Source organism: Bactrocera oleae, chromosome 4, assembly GCF_042242935.1.
Source record: "Bactrocera oleae isolate idBacOlea1 chromosome 4, idBacOlea1, whole genome shotgun sequence".
Taxonomy (NCBI): domain Eukaryota; kingdom Metazoa; phylum Arthropoda; class Insecta; order Diptera; family Tephritidae; genus Bactrocera; species Bactrocera oleae.
In genome coordinates this window covers 36,112,632-36,139,584 of record NC_091538.1, presented here as the reverse complement: position 1 = coordinate 36,139,584, position 26,953 = coordinate 36,112,632, and the positions used below count along the sequence as shown (strand labels likewise).

Below are 26,953 nucleotides of genomic sequence, written 5' to 3'. Positions count from 1 at the left end.
AGGATCACATTAGGGAGGGGCATCTGCAGTTAGAACTTTTTTTTAAAAAGTGGGCGTGGTCCCGCCTCTAATAGGTTTAATGTGCATATCTCCTAAACCGCTAATGCTATAATAACAAAATTCGCTAGAAGCAAATGTTTTTAGCACTTCTATTGACGGTGTGAAAATAGTTGAAATCGGGTGGCAACTCCGCCCACTCCCCATATAACGGTACTGTTAAAAACTACTAAAAGCGCGATAAATCAAGCACTAAACACACCAGAGACGTTAAATTTTATCTCTGAGATGGTATAAATTGGCTTTATAGGAACCGCGTTCAAAATTAGTCAGTGGGCGTGGCACAGCCCACTTTTAGGTGAAAACCCATATCTTGAGATCTGCTTAACCGATTTGTCATAGTGCGAAAATGGGCGAAATCGGACTACAACCACGCTTACTTCCCATGTAACACTATTTTCAATTCCATCTGATTCTTTCACTTTCCACTATGCAAATCAGGTAACAATGATTATATCGGGGTAAAACTTTGCTTGAATAATGCAATTAATAAATGCCACCTTGCGGCCAAAAATTGTCTAAATCGAACCAAAACTGTTCAAACCCCTAAGTACTAAATATATGGACCCCATTGCCTATAGTTGACCTTCTACCGAAAATATCAGTCAATCCACAAAGAAATCTCAAACGAGTATACCATTTGACTTTGCGAGAGTATAAAATGTTCGGTTACATCCGAACTTAGCCCTTCCTTACTTGTTAAACAAAAGTTTCAATCGTGTTTTAAAATTTTGTATTACTATTTTGATCAAGGTTGTGAAACTGATGTTAGTAGCTGGGCACATTGTCCTTATACATACCTGTTGATTGTTTACTTACACACATATGAGTCTTTATGAACAGATCACGCTAACAGTTGGGGAGACAATGAGGGGTTGTAATTATCTTTTATGATTATTTCATCAAAACAACTGAATCAAAAAAAGGTTACTTAAGTTGCACCGAAGCTAAAACACCCTTTAAGACTTCAAGATTCCATAAAAGAACTTTAATTTGATCGGCCAATAATCCGTGCTAAATTTTGTGAAGATATTTTTTTGATCATTCAGTTTAATGGAAGCAATATGCTATAGTGGTCCGATCTAAACAATTTTTCCCAAGATTTAATTGTTGCTTTGAGTAGTAATTCATTTCTAATTTCGTGAACTTATGGCATCTCGTTAAATAAAAAAGTTTTATATACAAGGACATGATTTTGATCGTTCAGTTTGTATGACAGTCAGGGCCGGCCCTGGACAATTTACCGCTCTAGGCAAAATATAAAATTCGCCACCCTTACCTTAAGAAAAAAAGTTATAATTTTTGAAAATTATACAGCTCATTTAATAAAAAAATGTGGCACTCGGGGACTGCCAGGGTAAGGCTAATGCATAGCATTTTTTATCAACTTATGCAATTATAATTATTTATTTTTTTTATGCAGTTTTTTTCTTTAATATAATTTCAAGTTTTTTCTTTAATATTAATTCAAGTTACACTTTTTGAGCGTGGTGATCGATAAGAAAAAAATATTTTTCTTTTATTAAATAAATGAGAAGTTAATATTGTTTTTATTATTATTGTATACTATTTTTATTATCTTACAGTACATGTAGTCATATACTATCAGCGAAGATAATTTTGAAATCGCCAGCCAAGATAAGTGGATATTTATTACCATTGATAATCCGATTGAAATAACTAATTTCAATTGTATTGTTCAAGTCAAACGAGATACTGTTCCACAAGGTGGGGTAGCTATTTACCAAAATAATAATAATGTTACTAATATAATATTATGACTCCGAATATTGAATAATTTATTTGTTATTAAATAAATTCCATATTTTAACTTTTGATTAAAAAAATTGTATCTTAAATATTATTATTTTTGAATCACCCTGCTCTCCAATTGATTTGTTCCACTTGAGATATGCGAAAATACACCTACAAGTATGCAAACATTTTGCGCATACCTTGTGATCGGGGTAGGTTTATTTCCGTTACGGAATTTCTTGATTCGGTCGCCGCGCTCAAAGCCCGCGATAAAAGCTATGCAATAGCTTAATAAAATTTATGTATATAGAGTACCTACTCATTTTCACTATTTTTTTAAAATTTTCTTCATTAATAAATGCACTTTGTTTCTTTATATTCAAAACACTTTATATAGAAATTTTACACGTACTCCCTGAACATGCGTTTGCCTACAAGCGTCTTTTCTCGACGATAGCAAAAGCTAAAAATCATAAATTGAACAACTTTCTGATGTTACTTCTGGAAGGTAAAAGTGTCAACCCCGCAAACCCGCAAACACAGAAAAAAGTCAAAAACTGCGAGACTCGTTCATAAACAAACAGACGGACATGGCTAAGGCGACTCAGCATGTCATGCTGATCACTTACCATATATACATATATATAAGTATGTATTGTATGTTAAGAAATAAATAAAACCCCAATCAGTATAGGCAAATACTAGACACTGGACCGTACACTACTGCGGAGCTTTGCTTTACCATTTATATTGCGGTGAAAAGGTAGTAAACAACTTTATGTACATACATATATATGATATAAATACGAATATACATTATATTATATATATACTTGTACAGTCGAGCTTTTATATTACGAACTTCTGTATAACAAAGTTTTCTTTATAACGAATTAATTTTCAGTACACTGCCGTTTCATTAAATGTTCAGTAGGTTTCGCTCTATTTTCGCTTCTATACTACGATTTTTTTCACCCCCATAACCCGACTTTTTCTTGGTTTTCAATCTCCCTGTTACGAATTTCGCTAAGGTCGTCCAAAATCAGTTGTTGTTCGGAAACTCTTTATGCTGTGCGCAAACTGATATTGCAAGGTCGTAATGTGACCTATTGTGAAATTGAGACAACCATAGGCATTAGTGGGACCAGCATACATTTATTTATGCATGAACATTTGACTGTTAAACAAATTTGTTCACGTTGGATGCCACACAATTTGTCAGTCTTTAAAAAAAATGCTCGTATCGATTGGTTGAGAAAAAATACGATAGCGGTGCTTCGAAACACATCTATAACATCGTGTCAAGTGATGAATCGTGGATTTACGCGTATGCGCCCGAAAGTAAATAGCGGTCGATTGTATGGGTGGTTCTAGATGAGCCGAATCTAACAAAAGTTAATCGCGCACGAATCACTTGTAAGCAAATGGTTGCCTCTTTTTTGGAAAAACTGGATATGTCGTAACCATACGACTAGAACAACACAGAATTCCCACAACAGCCGGTTCTGCGGTACCGGAATTGACCTGGATTTTATCCGGCCAAGGGCTGTTATTTCGGCGATCTAACCCTGTTTGGATCGGTGAGTTTTAGATTAAGTTTGTCGTCATTGGAGAAACGCCTAGTAGCAGGGTTGCTCCGTATCCTCCTGACCCGTGCTGGCATCGAGTCCAACCCGGGCCCCGAGAAATTTTACTGCTGCGTTTGCGCTAAAAGGCTCCATCCAAACTCCACCTCGGTTAGGTGCAATACATGCAATGGATGGAGCCATCTTAAGACCTGTTCAGGCCTTAAGACACACAGGGAGTGGACCACAAGTTACGTGGCCCCATGCTGTCAACGCAATAATGCGACATCTGCCTCAACGGCTGTGCAACCCGCACCATGTTCACGCACTGCGCTGCCACTCCAGTCGAGTGGCCAAGATAGGACCTCCACGGCCCTAAGGAGCTCACACAGACAGCATGACTCCCAGTCTGACCAACCTCCTTATCACCCAAACGGGGACTAGGTAGCCGTTACAACAACAACAACACAGAATGCAAAATTCTCAGGGGTACACAACCATTTGTTTGCCAGTTGTCTTCCAAGAAGTCAGGAAAACCAACCGCCGAAGACGAATCATTCTTCACCACGACAATGCGAGCTCTCACTGCTTGACTAAAACAACTGCATTTTTGAGCACCCAAAATATCGTTTTGATGTATTATTCTTCGTATAGTAATGACTTGTCACTGAATGGCTTTTTTTTATTCCTGTACGTAAAAAATAAACTACGAGGTTAACGTATTTTTACACCTCAACCGATAGAGCGATTTCGACCGTATATAAGAAAATTAATACCGCCGAACAGTTAAATGACGAACAATGTTTACGGTTTTTCCAAAAGAAAATTTTGGATAAGCCAAAAAGTGACAGCACACATTTCTATAGGAGTTTCGGGAAGAAGTGAAATACGAAGAATTGCTCTTATTCTTTGCGATAAATCAAGCGTGTTGAATTCTTTTTTAAAACATCTCTTTTGTGTATAAATTTAACTTAATGTGTTTAGGTTTCAAATAAAACTTTATTTTTAGTTAATTTTAGTTTTTCGATTATAAAATATCCATGAATTAGAGAAAGACGCACGCAGAGCTATTGAGGGGAGCCGGCATGATATCAAGTGAAATTTTGTGTCCATAATCCATTATATTTTTTGCTGCACTCCTTTTCTTATATTTTTCCATATTATTATAAATTATTTTCATTGAAAGTTTCACATTTATTAAAGAAACAAAAATTATATTATCTACTGCGCAAAATAATTTTTCATTTGTGATAGATTTACAGTCATAACAGAGAATTTCAGCTTTGATAGTAAAGAAATATAATTAATCAATTGCAAATACCGAAATGTTAAAGAGAGATACAAACTCATACGTTTGTTTAAATCAGGTTTCGTACACTACTTTTGAAGAAATGAAAAAATGATTGTCGCTGTTCTTGTAGGGTTTGCCCCATATTGAACCGGTAAAGTTTTGAAAACACCCCTGCCAGCCACGAGAAAATACTTTTCTCTTAAGTTTCAACATAATTACAACATAATTTTATAATTATGTAAATTTATTATTTTGTCGCACGTAAAACACGTAAAATACCCAAAGCGGTCACGGGCTCTCAACTTTATACGGTTTCACACGAAGTTGAAACGACATTGGAGCAAATTAGCAGTCTGAAGATGTTGATGGCCTTTGTGTCAAAGAACTGCTCGAGTTTATAGAGGGAGTCAAGGTGGAATGTCATCATCTGGTAGAGCTGCAAAACTATCGATAGCCGGACCACTCGATAGTTGCGCTAGTTAAAAAAAATACTATCAATGAAATCTATAATATCTGGTATAAATTAAGAGACCTTGCCTTTGTACATTTCATTTTTATGAAATAAGCTTTGAATTTATTTATAAAACAAAACGTAAACAATAACGGAAAAACAAAAGAATTAATAAAGTTACATATACAATTTTTCATGTTACTATATAAACTGCTCTGAGAACTGACGAGTTGTAAAAATATAAATTTTCACTTATTCAATGTAATATAAGAGCAATAAATTTGTACTCATAATACGTAACTAAAATACAGGAAAATCATGACGCCAAATTCTGATTCTGTATGAATAAGTGAGGTTATGTACAGCGGCATTTCAGAATATTAGACTGACACTCCTTCTAATGCATCCAAAACCTAATTAAAGTGTAAAAAATTGTTACATTTAATAAGATGGTCTTTAGTGCTACCATGTTATTCAAATTAGAATTCACTTTTGGTATTACCAGACAATTTTAATGTCTAGCTATATTACGAGAAGTTTTGCCATTTTATGAAAATTGTTGGTAAGTCTAGTAATTTATGTCTTAACCATCGATAGTGAGACAAAAGTAAAACTATTGATAGTCCCATTGATTGTTTTGCAGCACTATCATCTGGTACAAATTATGGGAGAGGTGCATTAGTTGAAACGTGACGTCATCGATACGCTTTTAAATGTGTCAGCAGACATATCGCTTAAGAAAGACAACGAATAGCAGGTCACGCAAAATTAAAAAACATGTGGAGAGGGTTGTAAAGGGCCGCATACGTATAAGGGCTGGAAATAATATGTAAGACGAAATTATTTCTATTATTTCAAGTACTTATAGATAAGTATAGGAATTAAGATTTAGAAATTTAAGGTTTAACCCTTTCACTACCGTACTATAAGCAGTAGGTTTAGAAAAAAAGAATACTTTTTTTTGGATAGGTATAATGTCTAGAAACCGATAATTTTATACTCTCGACACTTGCAAGGATTAAAGCCGGGAAATTACTTCAGGTGTTGGCAAAATTTTAGATTAAAGGAAGTATTGACCCGATTCAACCCATTTTTGACACAAAACATACTATTATCGAAGGTTTCATTTATTTATTTTATTATATGAAATATATATCCTTCACATTGACCAATATTTTCGGTAAAAAGTTAACTATAGGCATTGGGGTCCTCATATTCAGTACCTAGGGGTTTGAACAGATTTAGTTCGATTTAGACAATTTATGGGCACAAGGTGGCATACTTTAAACGCATTATTCAAGCAAAGTTTTACTCCGATATAGTTATTGTTGCTTGATTTGCATAATGGAAAGTGAAAGAATCAGATGGAATTCAAAATGGTGCTATATGGGAAATAGGCGTGGTTGTAATCCGATTTCGCCCATTTTCGCACTATAACATAAAAATATGAGAAGAATGTTATGCGCCGAATTTCACCTAAAAGTTGGCGGTGCCACGCCCACTGTATAATTTTGATCGTGGTTCCTATAAAGTCATCTCTTACCATCCCAGGGATAAAATGGCGTATTTAGTGCTTGATTTATCGCGCTTTTAGTAGTTTTGAACAGTACCGTTATTGGGAAGTGGGTGGGCTTATCACTCGATTTCACCTATTTTCACACTATCGATGAAAGGGCTAAAAGCATTTGTTCTTAGTAAATTTTGTAATTATAGCCTTAGCGGTTTAGGATATATGCAGATTTAACCTATTAGGAGGCGAGACCACGCCCACTTTTTAACAAAAATTTAACTGTAGCCCCTCCCTAATGTGATAATGTATACCAAATAACAGTCTTGTATCTTATAATGGAGCATGGGGATGGCAAATTATTTGTTTTTGATTAATGGTGTTTTGTGGGCGTGGCAGTGGTCCGATTACACCCACCTGCAATAGCAACCGTCTTACGGTACCAAGAAACATGTGTACTAAGCTTCATAAAGATATCTCAATTTTTACTCAAGTTGCAGACGGACAGACAGTCCCCGGATTTCAACTCGTCTCTTAATCCTGATCATTTATATATATATAGATACAAACAACCGTTAGGTGAACAAAACTTTTATATTCTGTAGCAACGGGTTGCGAGTGTATAAAAAAATCGAGTGTCCTTGAAAAGGAAGATATCTCCTGGGATAATATGTTCTCTTGGGTTATTTACATCGTGTAATGGGACTAAATATCCCATCAGTAGTAATTATTCTAAAATAAGAAAAAACATGTTTTATTTTTAACTCGGTTTTTTTATATTTTATTTATAAAATTTAGCAACGACCCTTTCACCCAAAGTTGCAGATGCGGCTGGGGAGTTATCTTTACTAGTGTAAATATACGGTTGCCTTTTACTTTTAGGAGAGCCAAGTGCTCATTTGTGCACTGTACAATGAAAATAAACAACGATTCTGGCAATTGGGGCCAATATGATGGGTTTAATCTCTTTAATAATACAAAATCGATAACAAAATAAGCCTTATCTTCACCAGAGAGTGGTAGATGGAAACCCTCACTCCCCAAGATTTGTGAATTATTTCAATTCTCTGTATCATTATCAGAGTTGCTAGAGGGTTTATGCATTTCTTCATCTGAATTTGGAATATACTCGAAATCGGACGCACTAAAATCGCTGAGGACAGAGGCGCTGTATCTAGCATCGCAGCCATTTCGTTTGCGTCCAAACTTCCATCAAAGCTTCTTCTATTTATTCTAAAAAATTGTTAAACATAAAAATAGATTGACTATTTATATTATATTATATTATACTACTGTGCACCAGTGGGATAATATAAGGTTGGCCGTTATTTCCCTTCCGCTTTTTTGTCTTTTGAATTTCGCAGCTATGTACAAAGCGCTACAGAGCTCGTATCTGGCAACACTATACATAATTTGAATGGTCTTGACATAACTTACAAAACAACGCTATGCATGATTAGTTTGGATATTGCGTTCAACAGTTATAGACGTGTAAACATGGAGTTCACTAACGCCGAAATTCGCGCTATTTTAAAGTTTTTCTTCGTTAAAGGCAAAGCCGCTAGAGAAACGTTCCGTGAGATTAATGGTGTTTTGGGGGATGGTACTCTATCACTTCGAACCGCGGAGGAATGGTTTCGACGATTCAGAGCCGGTGAAAACGACACCATGGATAAGCCAGCCGGCGGGAGACCTGTGACGACAAATACCGATCAAATCATGGAATACATCGAGTTAGACCGGCATATGGCATCTCGTGACATCGCCCAGGAGATGGGAGTTAGTCACCAAACCATTTTGAACCATCTGCAGAAGGCTGGATACAAAAAAAAGTTTGATGTTTGGGTGCCGCATAATTTGACGCAAAAAAACCTTCTGGACCGAATCAACGCCTGCGATATGCTGCTGAAACGGAACGAACTCGTCCCATTCTTGAAGCGGATGGTGACTGGCGACGAAAAATGGATCACATACGACAATATCAAGCGAAAACGGTCATGGTCGAAGGCCGGTGAATCGTCCCAAACAGTGGCCAAGCCGGGATTGACGGCCAGGAAGGTTAAGGAAGTGATTACCACCTGTTCCTGTCCATGGCGAATGCCCTTGGTGGTGTGAAGTTGAACTCAAAAGAGGCCTGTGAAAAGTGGCTGTCCGAATTCTTCGCAAATAAGGAGGGGGGCTTCTACGAGGAAGGTATTATAATGTTGCCGTCTAGATGGAAAAAGATCATCGAACAAAACGGCGCATATTTTAACTAAATCCGATCACTGTAACACTTTTTATAAAGCATTGAATGAAGAGCAAAAAAGCGGACCGTAAATATGACTTGAACCGAAGAACATATTATCACGATTCAAAAAAAAAATATATATATATTTATTTTGGAACATTTTGTTGCTCACGTACTTAATTTTTATATTGTACAAAACACTTTCATATTCACGCAAAATGCCGTTCAACACTATAAGCACTTATTTTCATCCAAAAATCCACGAACTTTATAAAAACTCGTGTTCAGTAAATAGATGATTCTGGCAACTAATTGCTACAAAAAACAAGGCACCATCATTAAACAAATCAAAGAGAGACGACTAGTCACAGAAAGTTCTTATAACCAAGGGAACCTTTTCTTAGTCAAATAGAGTACAAACTGAATTTTTGTCCGTTTTTTAAATTTCTGCTGCAATGTAATAAAGTAGTGCAAAGGTTAAACCACGCATTTGTGGACCAAAATGTATGCAGTTATAACTGTAACAAGCTTAGTTGCCACTTTTATTTAAATTATTTGCTATTTAAATTTATTAAAAATAAAAAATAGATTAATAAATCAAATTTTAAATATGTGCTTAAAATTTTAAGAACTTTTTAAAGTACAATTTCGAATATTCCGAATCCTGCGTCAGTTGAAGATAATCAGTTCAGCTATATTTTTTGTGTATGACATTGCGATTTAATTCCATTTGTTGGCGTATAATAATATTTTAAGTTACAGTAAAAAACGCAAAAAGCGCTCGTATGTCAAAACTTTCTGAGTAAGTATCAGCTAAATTTACATTACAGCTAAATGGCCGAGGTTCATGGCCAGATGAAGCAGTAGAATTCGGGTGTGTCATTTGACCGAATTACCTTGAATGTATATGGTCCATTTCCAACCAATAATGTTTATAGAAATATATATGTTTTGGTAGTCAATGACTATTTATAGTCATACAGAGGTATATCCAATTCCTAATCAAAAGGCTGCACCAGTAGCGGACGTATTCATCAACAAGTGGGTAACGAGATATGGTTTTCCAAAGGAATTGTTGTGATCAAGGATGGAATTTCGGATCAGCTCTCTTCAGGAGATGTGAATGAAAGTGAATATCCGGAAAACATGTACAACTGCATTACATAAATAGTCCGATGGTATGGTAGAGGGATTCAATTGAACATTTCGGGAAAGTGGTAGACAAATATCAAAAAAATTGGGACTTCCATATATCCTTGTTCCTGATGGCTTATCAGTACACAGCGAAATTCGTAGTTGCCAGAATGTTTGAGTGGTAAAGTTTTGGTAATGAACTACAATAGAATGCTGCCGTGTTAAGAATAAATGAGATATAATTAAGAAGTTGTAAACTCAGCTAAAAATTCAGATCGATATTTTAAAAACTGACGGACTAGTTTGCATATAGCAGACGTACAACTCAGCTCATCACACTGAGCATTTCCTCCTGGGTGTTACTAACATCGTTGCAAACTTAATATACCCTATTCAGGGAATAAGGAGAATATTTTTTTAACAAAACAAGGAGACTTTTACTTACTAAATTAAATTTTTCAAGTTTTTCAGCCCTGGTTTTCCAATTTCAGCCTTATGATTGAAACAAATACATAAGGATATCTTCAGTTTCATTCAAGAGATTATAGAGGCATACTAGAAAATTTCCTGACTAGTTTGTTGTTTCACTTGATTGATAATACCATATAACACACACTTGCCATGTTGCATCAAGTGGAGCGAAGCGAAATGGTGAACCAGATCATGGATATGCCCCAAAGTGATATTTGCATAATATAATATATACCATACATAAATATGTTGTACGTACCTTAACATGTATACATATACATGTACGAGTACATACTCACATGTTGTGTTTGGGCAGATTCGATTTTGAATAAGTACGAGTATACATACGTACTAATATAAATAGATCTTTGTATGTATACATATACGTGTGTGCAAGTATGAATATGCTTGGAATTATCGCTGTTCACAGTTGGGTATTTTTGAATTATGGAGCGGTAATAAATGTCACGAGAATCATTTAGGAGGAAACACGAGTGATGAGCATGACTTGCCAAATTTATTACTCCATTGAAGAAACAGAAACGTTTGGATGATAAACATTTTGATTTACGTTACCGCTAAGTCCATCAATCCGTAGCGAGGGTGATACGCCTATGCTTTTGATTGAGCGTTGTGAAACATAAAATCGAATGAAAAGATTCTCACATTATAAGCGAGCTACCACCTACTAGATCTAAATATGTATGCATTATATTGTTATGATGATTCTTCATTACTGTACTCTTTCCAAAAATAGTAAATAAAAATCTATAGTGTCATAGTGAAACACGTCTCTATAAGAAATGGTATTTAAGATGATGCGCTGTCATGAGTACCATATACGCTCCCTGATATCATACAAGTATTTACTAATAATAAGAGCTTATTTGTCTATGAAAAAATTTCGCGTGTGTTGTGTAAATTATAATTTTTCTTCGTGGAAAAATAGGACCTGTTTGGTTTTTCAAAGCCAGGCTGTTAGCATTGGTCACAAATGCGACTATGCCGATGAACTTGTGAAACTCAGACGGTTGCAAGGCGGGGCAAAGCGCTTGACAGAATGCACACGCATCAGTTGCCGGGCAAATTAATGTCTTCGTCGCGCTCTGCTTGGCGCACCGCTGCCGAAACAAATGTAAACAAAATTTTACTTCATTACTGCATATGCATACCTACTATGTACATACACATGTACTATTGGGCGCTGTTGTTAAAAGCTGCGCTTGCATTGCTTGCGAATGTATTCATACTTTTGGCATAGAAATTTATTTCGCGTGTTTGAGAACAATTTCATAGATGTTGTGTTGGCATGTAGTTCCACTGTTTATCAGCAATTCATCAAGAAAGCGGCAAGAAAAATAAATGCAAAGGTTTGGAAATATATAAGGCATGCGCTTCTGAATAGTTGCTTGCAATATTTCAGAAGCGCATGCCATTATCTTTTCTGGTATAAAAAAGTTGCGATACGAGAAGAAAATTATTGTATAACCATTTATTTATATACAAAATTTTTTTTGATATTTTAATGGTTTGCAATAAGATCGGGTAGATTCCATTATATAATATAATAGCCTCTGTACGAAGCATTCTTTTTATTTTATAATAATTGGTCATGTAAGAGTTATATTTTAAGATTCCAATTACACAATGCATACAATCTCGATTTATTCCCTTACTGATCATCATCTATCACTATTTAATAACTTAATGTTTTCATTGTAAAAATCAACTTAGAATTAATGAAATACGAGTATATTATACTAATTTGAAATCTTCCCGATATATTTTAAATCAGTGCCTTTGATAATGGTAAAAGTGAAGTGAAGTGAAAGAAAAAGAAAGAAATTCATAGTGTTTTGAAACCTTTTTATTATATCAATTTCCGGCAAAACACCTATAGGTAAAAGTTATAAATATAGCAAAGTTGTAGGTAATAAGAAGATCTAAAACTTTTATATTTACACCTTCTTCCCATAACCTCAAAATTTATGTGATGTTTTTATCTAGTAGATCGAAAAAATTATAAAATTTTCCCTTCAAATTATCAGATTTTTTAGAAAGTACGCAACCGTTATATTTGATAAAATCTCTACTGTCTGGTGGTATAAAAAATATGTACATATATACTACGGCAAACTTTTTGAGGAAATGCAAAACAAGACCCCACTAAACAGCTTCTACTACGAAATAATAGGTAGATCAAATAAAAAAATAGCTTTGAATAGTATATTGGATAACGATTTTGAGATTTTTTCCTTCGTTTCTCACATTTTTATTTTAATATTTTGCGCGTAAAAATACACATTAAAGTTATCATGATTTTTAATAATAATATTCATATTTTTTGATTATTAATTATACGTGTATTATATAGTCACTTATTTAACTATTTCATTCGAAGTCGAAATATTTTATACATTTCAGAAAGTTAATTCTTCGTAGTCACTTTTCGTATGAAGTACAAAAATAGGAAGACATCGATGATATTCACCCAGACTGTGTGATATTCATATGCATTTTGGTTCAGTAATTAGAAAATTCTCTAATAAACTCACCTATAATAATCATTCTTGCAGTAAATGTTTCCATCTCGCGAATAACACGATGATTCTCGGTCTAACGGTTGTCGGCAAGCGTGACATTGTAAGCAATTTACATGCCATCGTTTATCAACTGCAGAGAGGTAGAAACGATCCTGTAAAGATATTCGATATTTAAAGATAGAAGATACATATATAATAACTGTTTTTCAAGCACAACACAGTGTATTCGCATTAATTCATATTCAATGTAAATTTGTATTTAATGTAATGTAATGTGATGCATTTGCATTACATAAAAAAGTTCTTTTATTATAACATAGGTATAATTGTATTAAATATTGTAATTTCAACGCTTTGATGTTATTTGCTGTATTAATCAAACTGTAGGTATATAATAACATACCATTTATGCATATACATTAGCGTATAACATACGTGTGTAGTGGTATCACCTGTATGAATCGACCGCAACCAGCGCAATCTTCTAGGCTTCGAGGCAGATTTGGTGTTTCATTCGTGGAGTCTGGACTACTTGGTGGACCATATGGCTCCGTTTTAAAGGATATTCTCGAGGTAGTTTCCTCATTCACTTCCAAACAGTTAGGCCGCGCTCGACTTATTGCGTATTTTAGTGCAGATTCGCTGAATAGTGTTCGGTCTGCGATTTCATAACTATCAGAAAAAAAATTAATTTATACGTATGTACATATCTACATACTTAAATGATGGCCCGCTAATAACTATTTATTTGCGAGTAATTACAAACCTTTTAAATGGCTCATTAAATGTCGAACTATAAGGCTTGGTATTGTGGTCACAAAGTTCGGGACAGGAAGAGCAAGATCTATAAAGAAGACGATTGTTATTTACACCTGCAGCACTGCCGCAATGAGTGCTCCCTTGATGTGCTACAGGTGGGGTTGGACTTTTTTCTCTCGCACCTGGCCCAAGAAATCTTGCGCTCTGCTGCTGCAATTTTAAAATACATATACTCAAACTATTAATATTTTAAGAAAATAATTAAAAGAATATTTCATAATTTTGTAATAATTTATAAAACATTATATCTGGAATAATAACAATATTAAATGAGACCCCAAGTTTACCGTCTTATTCTCTAATATCTGTATACATTCCCAATAAGGGTTGAACATTTTTTGGGTTAACTGTGTGATCATGCTAAGCAATAGTAGTGCTTAGAATACTACTACTTATAGTACTTAGAATACTATCAACTTTTGTGAAAAAACGGGTATAACTAAACATTTCAAACTCTCGCAATGTGCAAGGAGTAAAGCCAGGTAATTATTTTCAGGTAAAGGTGGGCAGGAACAAATTCCTACGAAACCCTTAAGTACCAACGGACACGTGTACCAATCTTTAACGCGATATCTCAATTTTTACTCATGTTATCACTTGCACGGACAGATGGACATAAAAGCTTTCCGTCGGCCAACTGATCATCTTCTAACCACGCGCTTGAAGCAAATTTCCAAAAACGTAAAAAGGTTATTCCAAGGGTTCAACGTGGTCACCATCCAACTGCTGTAATGGTTTGGTAGGGAGTCTCCTCGCCACTTCTGTGAAAAAGGGGTTAAAACTATGGCAAAAGTGTACCAGGGATGTTTTAGAAGGTGTGGTAGAGCAGTTAAGCAATACTTTCTTCGATGGAGAGCATTGCATCTTCCAGCTAGATTCAGCTCCAGTCTTCAACGGAAAAAAACCACCCGGCAGTGGCATAAAAGTAATATTTCTGGTTTCATAGCTGCAGGTGATTGGTCGTCTGAAAGTCCAGATTTGAATCCATTGTACTAGTTTATGGTGAGAATTGGGAAACATGGCCTCGACAGGAATTGCCACAGAAATTTGGGAAAAATGTGTGGTTCGGGCAGCATTGGCAGTATAAATAGAACTATGCATGATGCTATTGATTGAGGGCTTGTGTGAAAGCAAAAGGTGACCATTTCGAATAAAATTTTGTACTTCGCTCATTTAATATATGCATTATTAAATAAAATTAACTTTATTAAAACATGTGTTATAGCTTCATTTTTGTAACAGCCTGTCTGTTTTATAACTTATTGCAGGACTAAGTATCTCTATATCTATTTCGATTGATTTTAGAGGTAACAATCAATTATTAGGTGAACAATACGGTTATACTATGTGCAACATGTTACGAGCATATAATATGTAAGGAAGGGCTAAGTTCGGGTGCAATCGAACATTTTATTCTCTCGCAACTTGCAAAGATCAAAGCCGAGAAAATAAGTTCAGGCGTTGGCAAAAATTTACATAAAACAAGCAAACGCGTTAACTTCGGTTGCACCGAAGCTATAATACCCTTCACAGGTGCGTTTTTTATAGCAAAAATGAGTTTAAAGAGATTTTTATCATGATTTTGCATCTGTTTATATGGCAACTATATTATGTGTTATTGTGTTTTAATCTGAAAAATTTCTTCGAAAATTGCATTGTTGCCTTAGACAATAATCCAAGCCTAATTTCGTGAAGATATCTCGTCAAATGAAAAAGTTTTCGATGCAAGTAGTTGATTCCGATCGTTCAGTTTATATGTCAACTATATACTATAGTGGTCCGATATCGGCAGTTCCGACAAATGACCAATATTCGTGAGAAAAGAACGTATGCAAAATTTCAGGTCGATATCTCAAAAACTGAGGGAATAGTTCGCAAATATACAGACGGACGGACATGGCTAAATCGACTTAGCTCGTCACGCTGATCAATTGTGTATATTCTTATACTTTGTACGGCTTCCAACTTTTCCTTTGGGTGTTTCGTGGCAAACTTAATATACCCTGTTAAGGGAATAGAAATATTGCGAAAGAATTAAACATTCATTGTTCAACGAAATCGTTAATGGAATACAATCAATTTTGGTATCTTATCAACTTATATTGAAGGTCATAGACTCCCTTAGTTTATTACTATATTTTACTTCACATCTTTAAATGAGAAATATATGATATAAACTCAAGCTGCGAGTAAATTTTGTAAAATTTCAAGTTGATGTGGAGAAATCAACCAGAGGATCGCAATTCATCATATTAGGCATATAAGGTTTAGACCATATTAGGCGCCAAACAACATCAATTTTTAAGAAAATTTGTTCATTTAATATTATATTATTAAAGTATACCATATTTTATCAGGTGGAAAGTTGAAAATTTTTATATAAGTTATATTGGGGGCAGATAAAGGGATGGGGTGTTTGTATTTATTTTGATGACATTGCTGAGGTATACTTGTGAACATATTTTCAAGCAATTTTATAAATATATTACTCAAACACTGAACGAAATGTTAGAAAAACGAAAATTAATATATGTATTATATAGGGGTTCAGATAATTCCTTTGCCAATTTCACATATTTTCGGCATTAAACTATAGTATATCCAATATTATACGTTCAATTAATTTTTTAAAGATATTTATGGGGTAAGGTCAACTGGAAATTGGAATATAGGAGTAGTATTCACACATTTTAACAGAGTAAAATGCTTCCTGAGCTTCATTAAGTTACCAAAAATCATCAACAATATATGCCGAGTAAGGTCAACCGGATGGCTGGGGCAAGTTTTCGCCCGATTTTACTCATACACAAATATGTACTCATATAAGACACAAAGATGTTAATATAAAAACCCACCCAGTTAACTTTATTAGGATAGCTAACAAGTTCGAAAATATTTCGATTAGGTATATGGGGCTAGGGGAAATATTGACCCGATTCAATCCATTTTTGAAATACAAGTATACTATTATCAGAAAGCGACTGTCTCCGAATTGGAATCATATATCAGATTGACCGTTGTTTCCGGTGAAAAGTTAGCATCAGGCACTGGGGTCCCCATATTCGGTAACTGGGGGCTTAAGCAGTTATGATCCGATTTTGACATTTTATAGACTTGAGATGGTATTTCTCAAAGGCACTATTTGCGCAAAGTATTATCCCAGTATATTCATTGGTTCTTGATTTGTATACTGGAAATGGAAAGAGTCAGATGAAATATAAAATTGTGTTATATGGGAAGTAGGCGTGGATGTAGTCCGATTTCGCCCATTTTTACACCTAACCATTGAAGCTTACAAATTATGCTATGTACCGAATGGTTGAAATTGGTCGAGCAGCTTCGGAGATATGTGATTTCCCCTAAAGGTGGGCGGTGCCACGCTTATCATTCAATTTTGGCATCGGATCCTATACCATCCCGGATATAAAATTTAATATCTCTGACGAATTTAGTTATTTATCGCACTTTTAGCAGTTTTCAATAAAGTCGTTATATGGGAATTAGGGGGGGTTATCATCCGATTTCTCGTATTTTCACACTGTTATAAGAGGGGTCGAAAATATTTACCCTGTGCAAATTTGGATCACATGGCTCGAATGGTTGGGAGATATACACAGTAAACCTATTAGGGGGCGGAACCCCGCCAACTTTTTAAAGATTTTTAAACAGTAAGTGCCCCTCTTTAATGTGATTCGTTGTACCAAATTACAGTTTTGTATTTTAATTTGCTGCTTAGTTATTTCAATTTTTAGGTTTTCCAATAACGGCGTTTTGTGGGCGTGGCAGTGGGGCTGAATATGCCCATATACAATATCAAACTTCTTATGGAACACATGTACTATGTTTGAACAAGATATCTTAATTTTACTTAAGTTACAGGACGGACAGACAGACAGTCACCCGGATTTCAACTCATCTCGTCATCCTGATCATTAATGTACAAGTATATATATATAACCCTATACCTATCTCGATTAGCTTTAGGTTATACATACAATCGTTAGGTGAACCAAACTATTATACTCTGAAGTAACATGCTGCAAGAGTATAAAAATGTTAAATTCTACTGATGATCGGAAATGAATTCGTCCCATCTTCTTGAACTGCATCAGAAATACATATGTATATCATAAATATATAAGAGAAGTAAGTGCTATATATTTTTATAGTATAGAGGAGATGAGAAATACAAAATAAGTTTTAGCGAGTTGTAAAAGAAAGAAGGAAAGTGTCGAATGTGTGTTATGTATAGTTTATGTATTCTTTATCAATAGAGAAAGTTAATATAAAGTTAGCTGCCAAATCGATGAAACCGTATCGTTGTTGAAGAACATTAACAAGTAGCTTCGAAGAAAGTCACAAGAGTATGCCTTTTACAATGCCAATGATTTGAAGTTAACTTCAGAATCATAAAATGTATTATTAATTCTGCGTAACATCAACATGAGGATTCTCGAACAAATTAAAAATAAAATACAGGTTGGTTGAAAAGTTGGTTAGTCTCACAAAGAAATAGCACTAATAGCTCCAATTTTTTTTCTCAAGTTCGTATATCTGTCGTGAGAGCACATGCAAAGTTACAAGTCATTCTGTCAATTTATTATTTGTTTACAGGCCTTTTGAAGTTCACGTGTCCGAGTATTTTTGTTTTTATTTAGAAAAAATTTAATATCGCGCAGTGATAAGATTCTTTGTTTTGAAAGGTTTAAAGCAAAGGAAATTTATGAATAAATTTAGAAGTATATAATGTGTCCTCACCTTGAAAACGCACCGTTGAATTTTAGGCTGGTGAATTAAAACGTGGTCGTACTAGGCTTGAAGACGATCCACGCGAAGGACGAACAAAAATCGCAACCACACCAGAAATCATTGAGCAAGTTCATAACATTGTAAGTGAAAATCCAAGTTTGACTAAGAGTGAAATTTCTAATGCCATAGGCATCTCAGACGAACAATACTTCATATTTTACATTGAGAATTACGTATGAAAAAGCTGTTTGGAAAGTTAGTGCCGCGATTGAAAACTAATTTCTCAGCATAATTTTGAGTGTTTTAAACAGAATAAAACCGATTTCTTGCGTCGTTTTATAACTATGGATGAGATTTGGATCTACCACCATGATCCTAAATTGAAACAAGAACGTTTACAGTGGACTGAAGCTGGTTGCTTGAGCTGTATTTACCAGATTTGGCCCAAAGGGACTACTACCATTTTACTTACTTACTACCTTTATTTTGCAGAGCTGCCGCAAAGTCATTATGAAGATGGCTTAACATCGCATCTTTAAAGAGACCAACCCCTGCTTATGAAGGCACTTTACTACCAGTTCCACGTTAAAATAACTCTGTTCAAAGTGACAATACTTTCTGCAACCACTACACATAAAGTCGGAAATCATAAAAAGCCTTGTGAAAGCTATGAAGAAGGAAGGCGCAGGCTTTCAGTATCCCGAAAAAAAAATTCTCCGAATCAGTGGCGGAAAATTAAAAGAAGGAATTTCGTCCCCAAATATGCAAGCTTATCACGGATAAAGTTTTTAATTCAAAGTTGAATAAAGCAGAAAAAAGAGAGCGAGAGCTGAAAACTACTTTCTGCTTATTTACCACTTAAAAGTAATTATTTGGACTCACACGTAGATTTCTTTCCTGAACATCTTGGAGCGGACGCTCATCTGATGGATGATGAAATGCTTCATCAGGATAATCGGACTTCTGCCACGCCCACAAAACGCCACTAATCAAAAAAAAAAAATACATTGCCAAAACAAAGCTACACAATAAGATACAAGACTGTTATTTGCTATACATTATCACATTAGGGAGGGTCATCTGCTGTTAATTTTTTTTTAAATAAGTGGGCATGGTCTCGCATCCTAATAGGTTAAATGTGCATATAAACCGCTAAAGCTATAATTACAAAATTCACTGCGAACAAATTCTTTTAGCACTTTTATCGACAGTGTGAAAATAGGTGAAATCAAGTGACAAGCCCGCCGACTCCCCATATAATGGTACTGTTAAAAACTACTAAAAGCGCGATAAATCAAGCACTAAACACGCAAGAGACATTAAATTTTATCCCTGGGATGATATGAGATGACTTTATAGGAACCACGTTCAAAACTAGACAGTGGGTGTGGAACCGCCCAATTTTAGGTGAAAATCCATATCATGGGATCTGCTTAACCGACTTCAAGCAAATTCGGTGCATAACACTCTTCTCATATTTTTATGTTATAGTGCAAAAATTGGCGAAATCGGATTACAATCACGCCTATTTCCCATATAACACCATTTCAAATTCCATCTGATTCTTTCACTTTCCACTATGCAAATCAAGCAACAATGACTGTATCGGGGTAAAACTTTGCGTGCATAATGCGTTTAAAGTATGCCAGCTTGTGACCATAAATGGTCTAAATCGAACTAAAACTGTCCAAGCCCCTAGGTACTGAATATGTGGACCCCAATGTCTATAGTTGCCTTTTAACGAAAATATCGGTCAATGTGTAGATTTAAGATTGAAATTCATATAATAAAACTACTAATTACTAAGTCTTTATGAAGTACAGACTTTTAACTCGTTTATTTCCCAATGATACAAACAATCGCAATGACATCTTTATGAGCAGAGTTATTTCAGAAATTACATAATATTATTTTTCACAATAAAAAGTCAGTACAAAGATATGTAAATAGTATGATTACAGTAGAAGGACACTTTGAGTTGGCAATGATCATCCGGTGTGCTGTAAGGTACCTTAAAAAAAAAATAGTTACTGAAACATGTAAGGAAGGGCAAATTGTCCATTTCATTCAACCAATTTGAGCAATAAATACGGTATAAAGTCATCTAGAAAGTCGGAAACCTTTATTTAAGTATATTGGGACTAGATGAGTTTTGAGCTGATTACATTTACTTTAAACGGTATATGCAGCATAAATTCAACTAAAAGTTTTAAAATATTTATATTAGGTACGTAGAGCTAGTGAGATTATTCATTCGATTTGATCCATCTTTTAAACCTGGGCACAATGTTATAAGATATTCACCTTCTCTGTATTGCATTAAGATATGTCACAGCATTACCGATATATTCTCATCTCATATGAATTTGCCTTGGTTTGCAAATTTGCAAATACATATTCTATATATGTGTGTTGGTAACACCATACCATATGTATGTGTATGTACGAAAAAACCAAGCTAAATTGTTGGGAATTAGAAAGCGCGCCAGCCGTATTATAAAGGTAGTGCAATTAACACTGGAAAAATAAGATTAGCCCAGACAGGAGAATTCTAAATTTGGAGGTGTCACATCATCGCAGTCATTCTGACATTTTTGCTTATTTCGTGTACGAACCTACGTATTTTTGAGTAATTAATTTGAAAATATCCTAGTATAGTATTCAAGCTTTGTACGGAAAGTTGTTATACTCTCGCAACCTGTTACTATTAGACTATAATTGTTTTGTTAACCTAACGGTTGTTTGTATCACCTAAAGCTAATCGAGTTAGATATAGGGTTATACATATAAATATAAATGATCAGGATGAAGAGACGAGTTGAAATCTCTTGACTGTCTGTCCATCCGTCCGTGCAAGCTGTAACTTGAGTAAAAATTGAGATATCTTTATGAAACTTGGTACACGTGTTTATTGGTACCGTAAGATAGTTGGTATTGCAGATGGGCGTAATCGGACCACTGCCACTCCCACAAAACGCCATTAATCAAAAACAAATAAATTGCCATAACTAAGCTACACAATAAGATACAAAACTGTTATTTGGTTGGATCACATTAGGGAGGGGCATCTGCAGTTTAATTTTGTTTTTAAAAGTGGCCGGGGTCTCGCCTCCTAATAGATTTAATATGCATATCCTAAACCGCTTAAATTATAATAACGAAATTTACTGAGAACAAATACTTTTAGCACCTCTATCGACAGTGTGAAAATGGGTTAAATCGGCCGACAACTCCTCCCACTCTCCATGTAACGGTACTGTTAAAAACTACTAAAAGCGCGATATGTCAAGCACTAAACACGCCAGAGACATTAAATATTATCCCTGGGATGGTATGAGATGACTTTATAGGAAACACGTTAAAAATTAGACAGTGGGCGTGGCACCGCCCACTTTTAGGTGAAAATCCATATCTGCTTAACCGATTTCAACCAAATTCGGTGCATAACATTATTCTCATATTGCTATGTTATAGTGCGAAAATGGACGAAATCGGATTACAACCACGCCTATTACCCATATAACACCATTTCAAATTCCATCTGATTCTTTCACTTTCCACTATGCAAATCAAGCAAAATACAATATATAAAGTAATCTCAAACGAGTATACCGCTTGACTATGCGAGAGTATAAAATGTTCGGTTACATCCGAACTTGGAAGGGCTTGTTTTTCATTTATATTTTCAAGGGGATGTTTAAATACTTGTAGATACATATGTATGTATCAACAAATAAGATTTATGCGTGACAGGAAATAATAATTTTTAAATTTTAATTTCGAAGTTTAGATGTCCATTTTTGGTAATCTCCCAATTTATTTCTGGGTCCACATCAATGTTAGATAGAACGCTGTTATTAAAGACGTGAATTTGTGTAATAATACCTGTCTTGTTTTCTATTAACTTTTCTACTAATTCCAATAATTGTCACATTTAACGATTATTGATCTCTTGTGTTTAATTTGAAATATGTGAATTTGATACGATACATTTGATTCAATGTTGGGAAGCGCCCATATTTTATAAATATTAATTGTACTATTTTAAATGTTTTCAAATGCTTCACATGATTTCATTTGTATAGTTATACTCCTAACAAGAATATTTACGATTTTATATCCTAAAATAGCATAGTTTCTGACTATACTAAGAGTTATGTGTGAAACATTTTTTGGGCAAAGAATTCTGCCTATGAATTTAACATTCTTGAGTTGACGAAATTATAAACTGGAGTGAACCAAATTAATACGTTAATATCTCTTCAAGGTGTTCCGTTATTCAGAATAATCCTCTTATCAAACTTCTAGCTTCTGTACTCGGTTTAACTTTGCAAAAGTTAATTTTAACAAGAAAAAACGTTAACTTCGGTTGCGCCGAAGCTATAATACCCTTCACAAATACAAAGGCCCCTTACAAGAACTTGATTCCGAACGTTCAATTTGTATGGCAGCTATATGATATAGTGATCTGATCTGGCCAATTCCTGTGGAGAATAATCTGTTGCCTTAAGCAATAACTCGTGCCTAATTTCGTGAAGATCGTTAAGTTAATATGGCAGCTATATGCTATAGTCATCCGATCTATGCAATTTCTTCGGAGATTAGATTAATGCTTTAAATAATAATACATGCCAAATTTCGTGAAGATACCTCTTCAAATGAAAGAGTTTCCCATACAAGCACTTGATTCCGATTGTTCAGTTTGTATGGCAGCTATATGCTATAGTCATCCGATCTATACAATTTCTTCGGAGATTAGATGAATGCTTTAAATAATAACACACGCCAAATTTCATGAAGATACCTCGTCAAATGAGAGAGTTTTCCATACAAACACTTGATTCCGATTGTTCAGTTTGTATGGCAGCTATATGCTATAGTCATCCGATCTATACAATTTCTTCGGAGATTAGATGAATGCTTTAAATAATAACACACGCCAAATTTCATGAAGATACCTCGTCAAATGAGAGAGTTTTCCATACAAACACTTGATTCCGATTGTTCAGTTTGTATGGCAGCTATATTCTATAGTGGTTCGATATCGGTCGTTCCGACAAATGAGCAGCTTCTTGGTAAGAAAAAGACTTGTTATAAATTTCAGATCGATATCTCAAAAACTGAGGGACTAGTTCGCGTATATACAGACGGACGGACGGACGGACAGACGGACATGGCTAAATCAACTCAGCTCATCATGCTGATCATTTATATGTATATTTTATAGGGTCTCCTCCGTTTCCTTCTAGGTGTTACAAACTTCGTGGCAAACTTAATATACCCTGTTCAGGGTATAAAAAGTTAATAACATGGCCTAATTATAATGGTGATATTGAATTGCGTGTCTCGCATATTAATAATATTATCACGAAATTAATTGAAAAGTATGTTTCAATAGTAATTGTTAATAAAAGTAAAAGCCCGTGGTCTTCGAAAAATAAATTATATAAATTGAAAAACAGAAAAACTCGAGCTTTTAAACATTTTAAAAAAACCGGTTCACTTATCGACTATTCTAAATATTCTGTATTGCGTCGGCAGTATTTTGACCTAAACAAAAAATGTTATAATAATTACTTAAAAAAGTAAAAAAGAATATTGAACGTATCCAAAAATCGTTTAATGATTTTCAAATGAAGGATTTCCATATTTCCGTCCGATGAAATACAAATCTTTCATTTCAAGTTATAATGACATTATATCCAATATGTTTGCAGAATTTTTTAAGTCAAACTAATGTAATAATTTGTCTAAAACAGCAACCTGTCAGCACGTGCTATGACCGAATACTTTAATTAACGCTCCAATTATTTTTGAAGAAGACGTCCTACTTAATTTAAATATGTTAAAACCATCTTTTAGTTACGGCCCAGATATGATACTTTCAGCATGTAGTGCCAAATATATTTACTTGCCTTTGACAAGGATATTTAATTCCTCTCTTAAACACGGTATATTTCCTTCAATATGGAAACAGTCATTTTTAATACCTTTGCAAAAAAGTGGACTTAGGTAAAACAATGAAAACTATAGTGGTATCACAAAACTATCAGTTATAATTAAACATTTTGAAGCTATCGTCGCTGACCATATAAAGCTTTTTAAATCATACTCTTCAACTGATGAAAGGTGTCTGGTTGCATGGTGTGATAGAAATGATTTGCCATTGAATCTCAATAAATGTAAGACGATGTGCTTTTCCCGTAGATCTGTGCACCCCTCTTCTTATGTAATAAAACCACATAGTCTAGCGCAAGTTTTTAACTATGTAGATTTGGGAGTTAATATGGACCCTAAGTTTAATTTTAGTCTTCATATTACTACCATGGTCTTGAAAGCAAAAGCTGTCCTCAGTTTTGTTAAACGTTGGTCTAAAGAATTTAGAGATCCGTATATTACTAAAACACTTTTTACAGCTTTGGTTAGACCTATATTGGAATATGGCTCAGTTGTATGGAACCCTTCGAACTAAACGAACCATTCCGCCGTATATATCATGATTTTAATTCTCATTCCAGCACATTTGACTTATCTGACTCACTTTTCAAAATTAAAAAGACTTTATTGTTTTCTCTTAATAAATGAAATTTTTACCTTTATATTATCGTAGCCTTAAATCTTAGCTGCTGAAAATTTTTGTTTCTGTAGCTGAGCAGTTTTCGAACTAAACACTTAAAAAACTCTATTGCCATTTCTAACTCGGCTAATTCCGCAATCATCGTAATCGTTGGGTTATTATTATTATTATTACCCTTATTATTCATAGTTTATTAATTTTCATCCAAAGTAAGGGGCTCCCTTAATTTCATTACTATACATCATTGATAATAAAATGTTAATTTAAAGGTCAATATCAGTATCAGACCTCACTTTATTCGCCTACTACTTATCAGTAGTCCTGCCATAAGCTCCAATACAAGTTCAGGCTGTTATAAAATAGAAACTTGATGAAACTTTTAATAAAGATAACTCTGGTCTACATTGATTTTGTTACCCTAGATATAAAACCAACCAACCAACCATCCAACTTTAAAATTTTCCATACTAAGCTTCGGAAATTTTCTACAATTGTAACTTAAACAATATCCTTTCACGTTCAACACATTGACACATTTTTTTATCATTACCAAGGCCGCCGAAAGAAAAACCGGGTCCAGGGGTAAAAATTCTTCCCTACAAGAATATTTCTAATGCTTGATACATTTTATTAACTATCTTCCCGCTTACTACATCAAAATTTTTGAATAATAAGTAAAATACCAAGAGTGTTTTATTCTCTCATCACATCTTAAATTTGCTTTTTGTTGATATTGGGTAGAACAAATTTGTTTTGTATGATTTTGAAAATCAATCATTTATATATCAGTTCATACATAGACCTTTAGTCAAGAATATTTTTTCAAATTATTCTGAAATATATAAATATAGTTATGAAAAGACTTTAAATTCAGTTCATTCGAACATTTATTTATCAATCTAATTAATGAAAAAATGGTTATTTTTACTTCTATTGAATATCAGGATTAAGTTTTTATACATGCAGTTTAAAATCCTCCAATCTTCAATTATTTGGAATTTGGAAGTGAGCTTTTCCAGCTTTGGCGGCAGCGAATGTCGATAATAGTCGGGAATCTAACTTCTTAGCTAATTCTGCCTCTAGGCAGAGTGTAGCTGTGACGAGCATGATCGATAAAAACTTTTAGTCCTTGCTAAAGCAATAAACATACGTTGGCCATTTGAAACAGAAACGGGTAAAGGGACAAATATTATCAAAGCGATGCACATATTTGGGAAAAAAAAATTGAAGACATTCAATAAGTTGTTCAATAGTTCAATAAGTATGGAGTAGGACGGATTTCAAAATTTGCATCGTAACCGTGTCTGAAGTTAATAGCTTCATTGTACAACTTATCATATACATCAACGAAATACTTTTTTGCAAAATTTTTTGTAGCTGCGTTGAGTTCATCTTCTTTCATATCAAGGAACTGTCATAGGAATTCAATTTCTTCTTTACTGCAATTTTCATCCACTTCTTCATTTAGGTCGTTTCCGTGTTTTGCTTTTCTTGCTTATGTTAAAATCGTCTCGACATGTAATTTCTCTGCAACAATTTTGCATTCATTATAAATTGCTTTCCACTGGTCGGGCAGTAATTGTAAATCCACTATTTCTATCTTCAACGTCGATGCACCATTGATTCAAGGATTTTAAACCATATGGAGGCTATTAAAACGCACTCGGCTCGACGAGTTTCTGCCGTAAGGTTGAGGTTTTTAACTTCTTTCAAAGCGTTTAGGGAAAGCCCGGGAAAATTTTTCGCAAATGGCTTGACGGCATCGATTCTGGCAGATCCCCTTGTATTAGAAAGACAGTGAAGT

The 26,953-nt window shown here is 34.5% G+C and overlaps 1 protein-coding gene across 5 annotated transcripts in view; it reads right to left on the bottom strand.

Moving 5' to 3' along the window:
- The window catches only part of ap (apterous), a 66,736-nt gene that overhangs the window by 27,915 nt on the left and 11,868 nt on the right, over positions 1–26,953 (bottom strand). For all 5 annotated transcript variants that reach the window (XM_014240142.3, XM_036372588.2, XM_070107863.1 and 2 more), the window contains exons 3-5: positions 13,771–13,973; positions 13,457–13,676; positions 13,017–13,156 (exon numbers count right to left, since the gene is read on the bottom strand). In XM_014240142.3, coding sequence (XP_014095617.1) covers positions 13,017–13,156; positions 13,457–13,676; positions 13,771–13,973 — 563 coding nt within the window. The remainder of the gene's footprint in view (positions 1–13,016; positions 13,157–13,456; positions 13,677–13,770; positions 13,974–26,953) is intronic.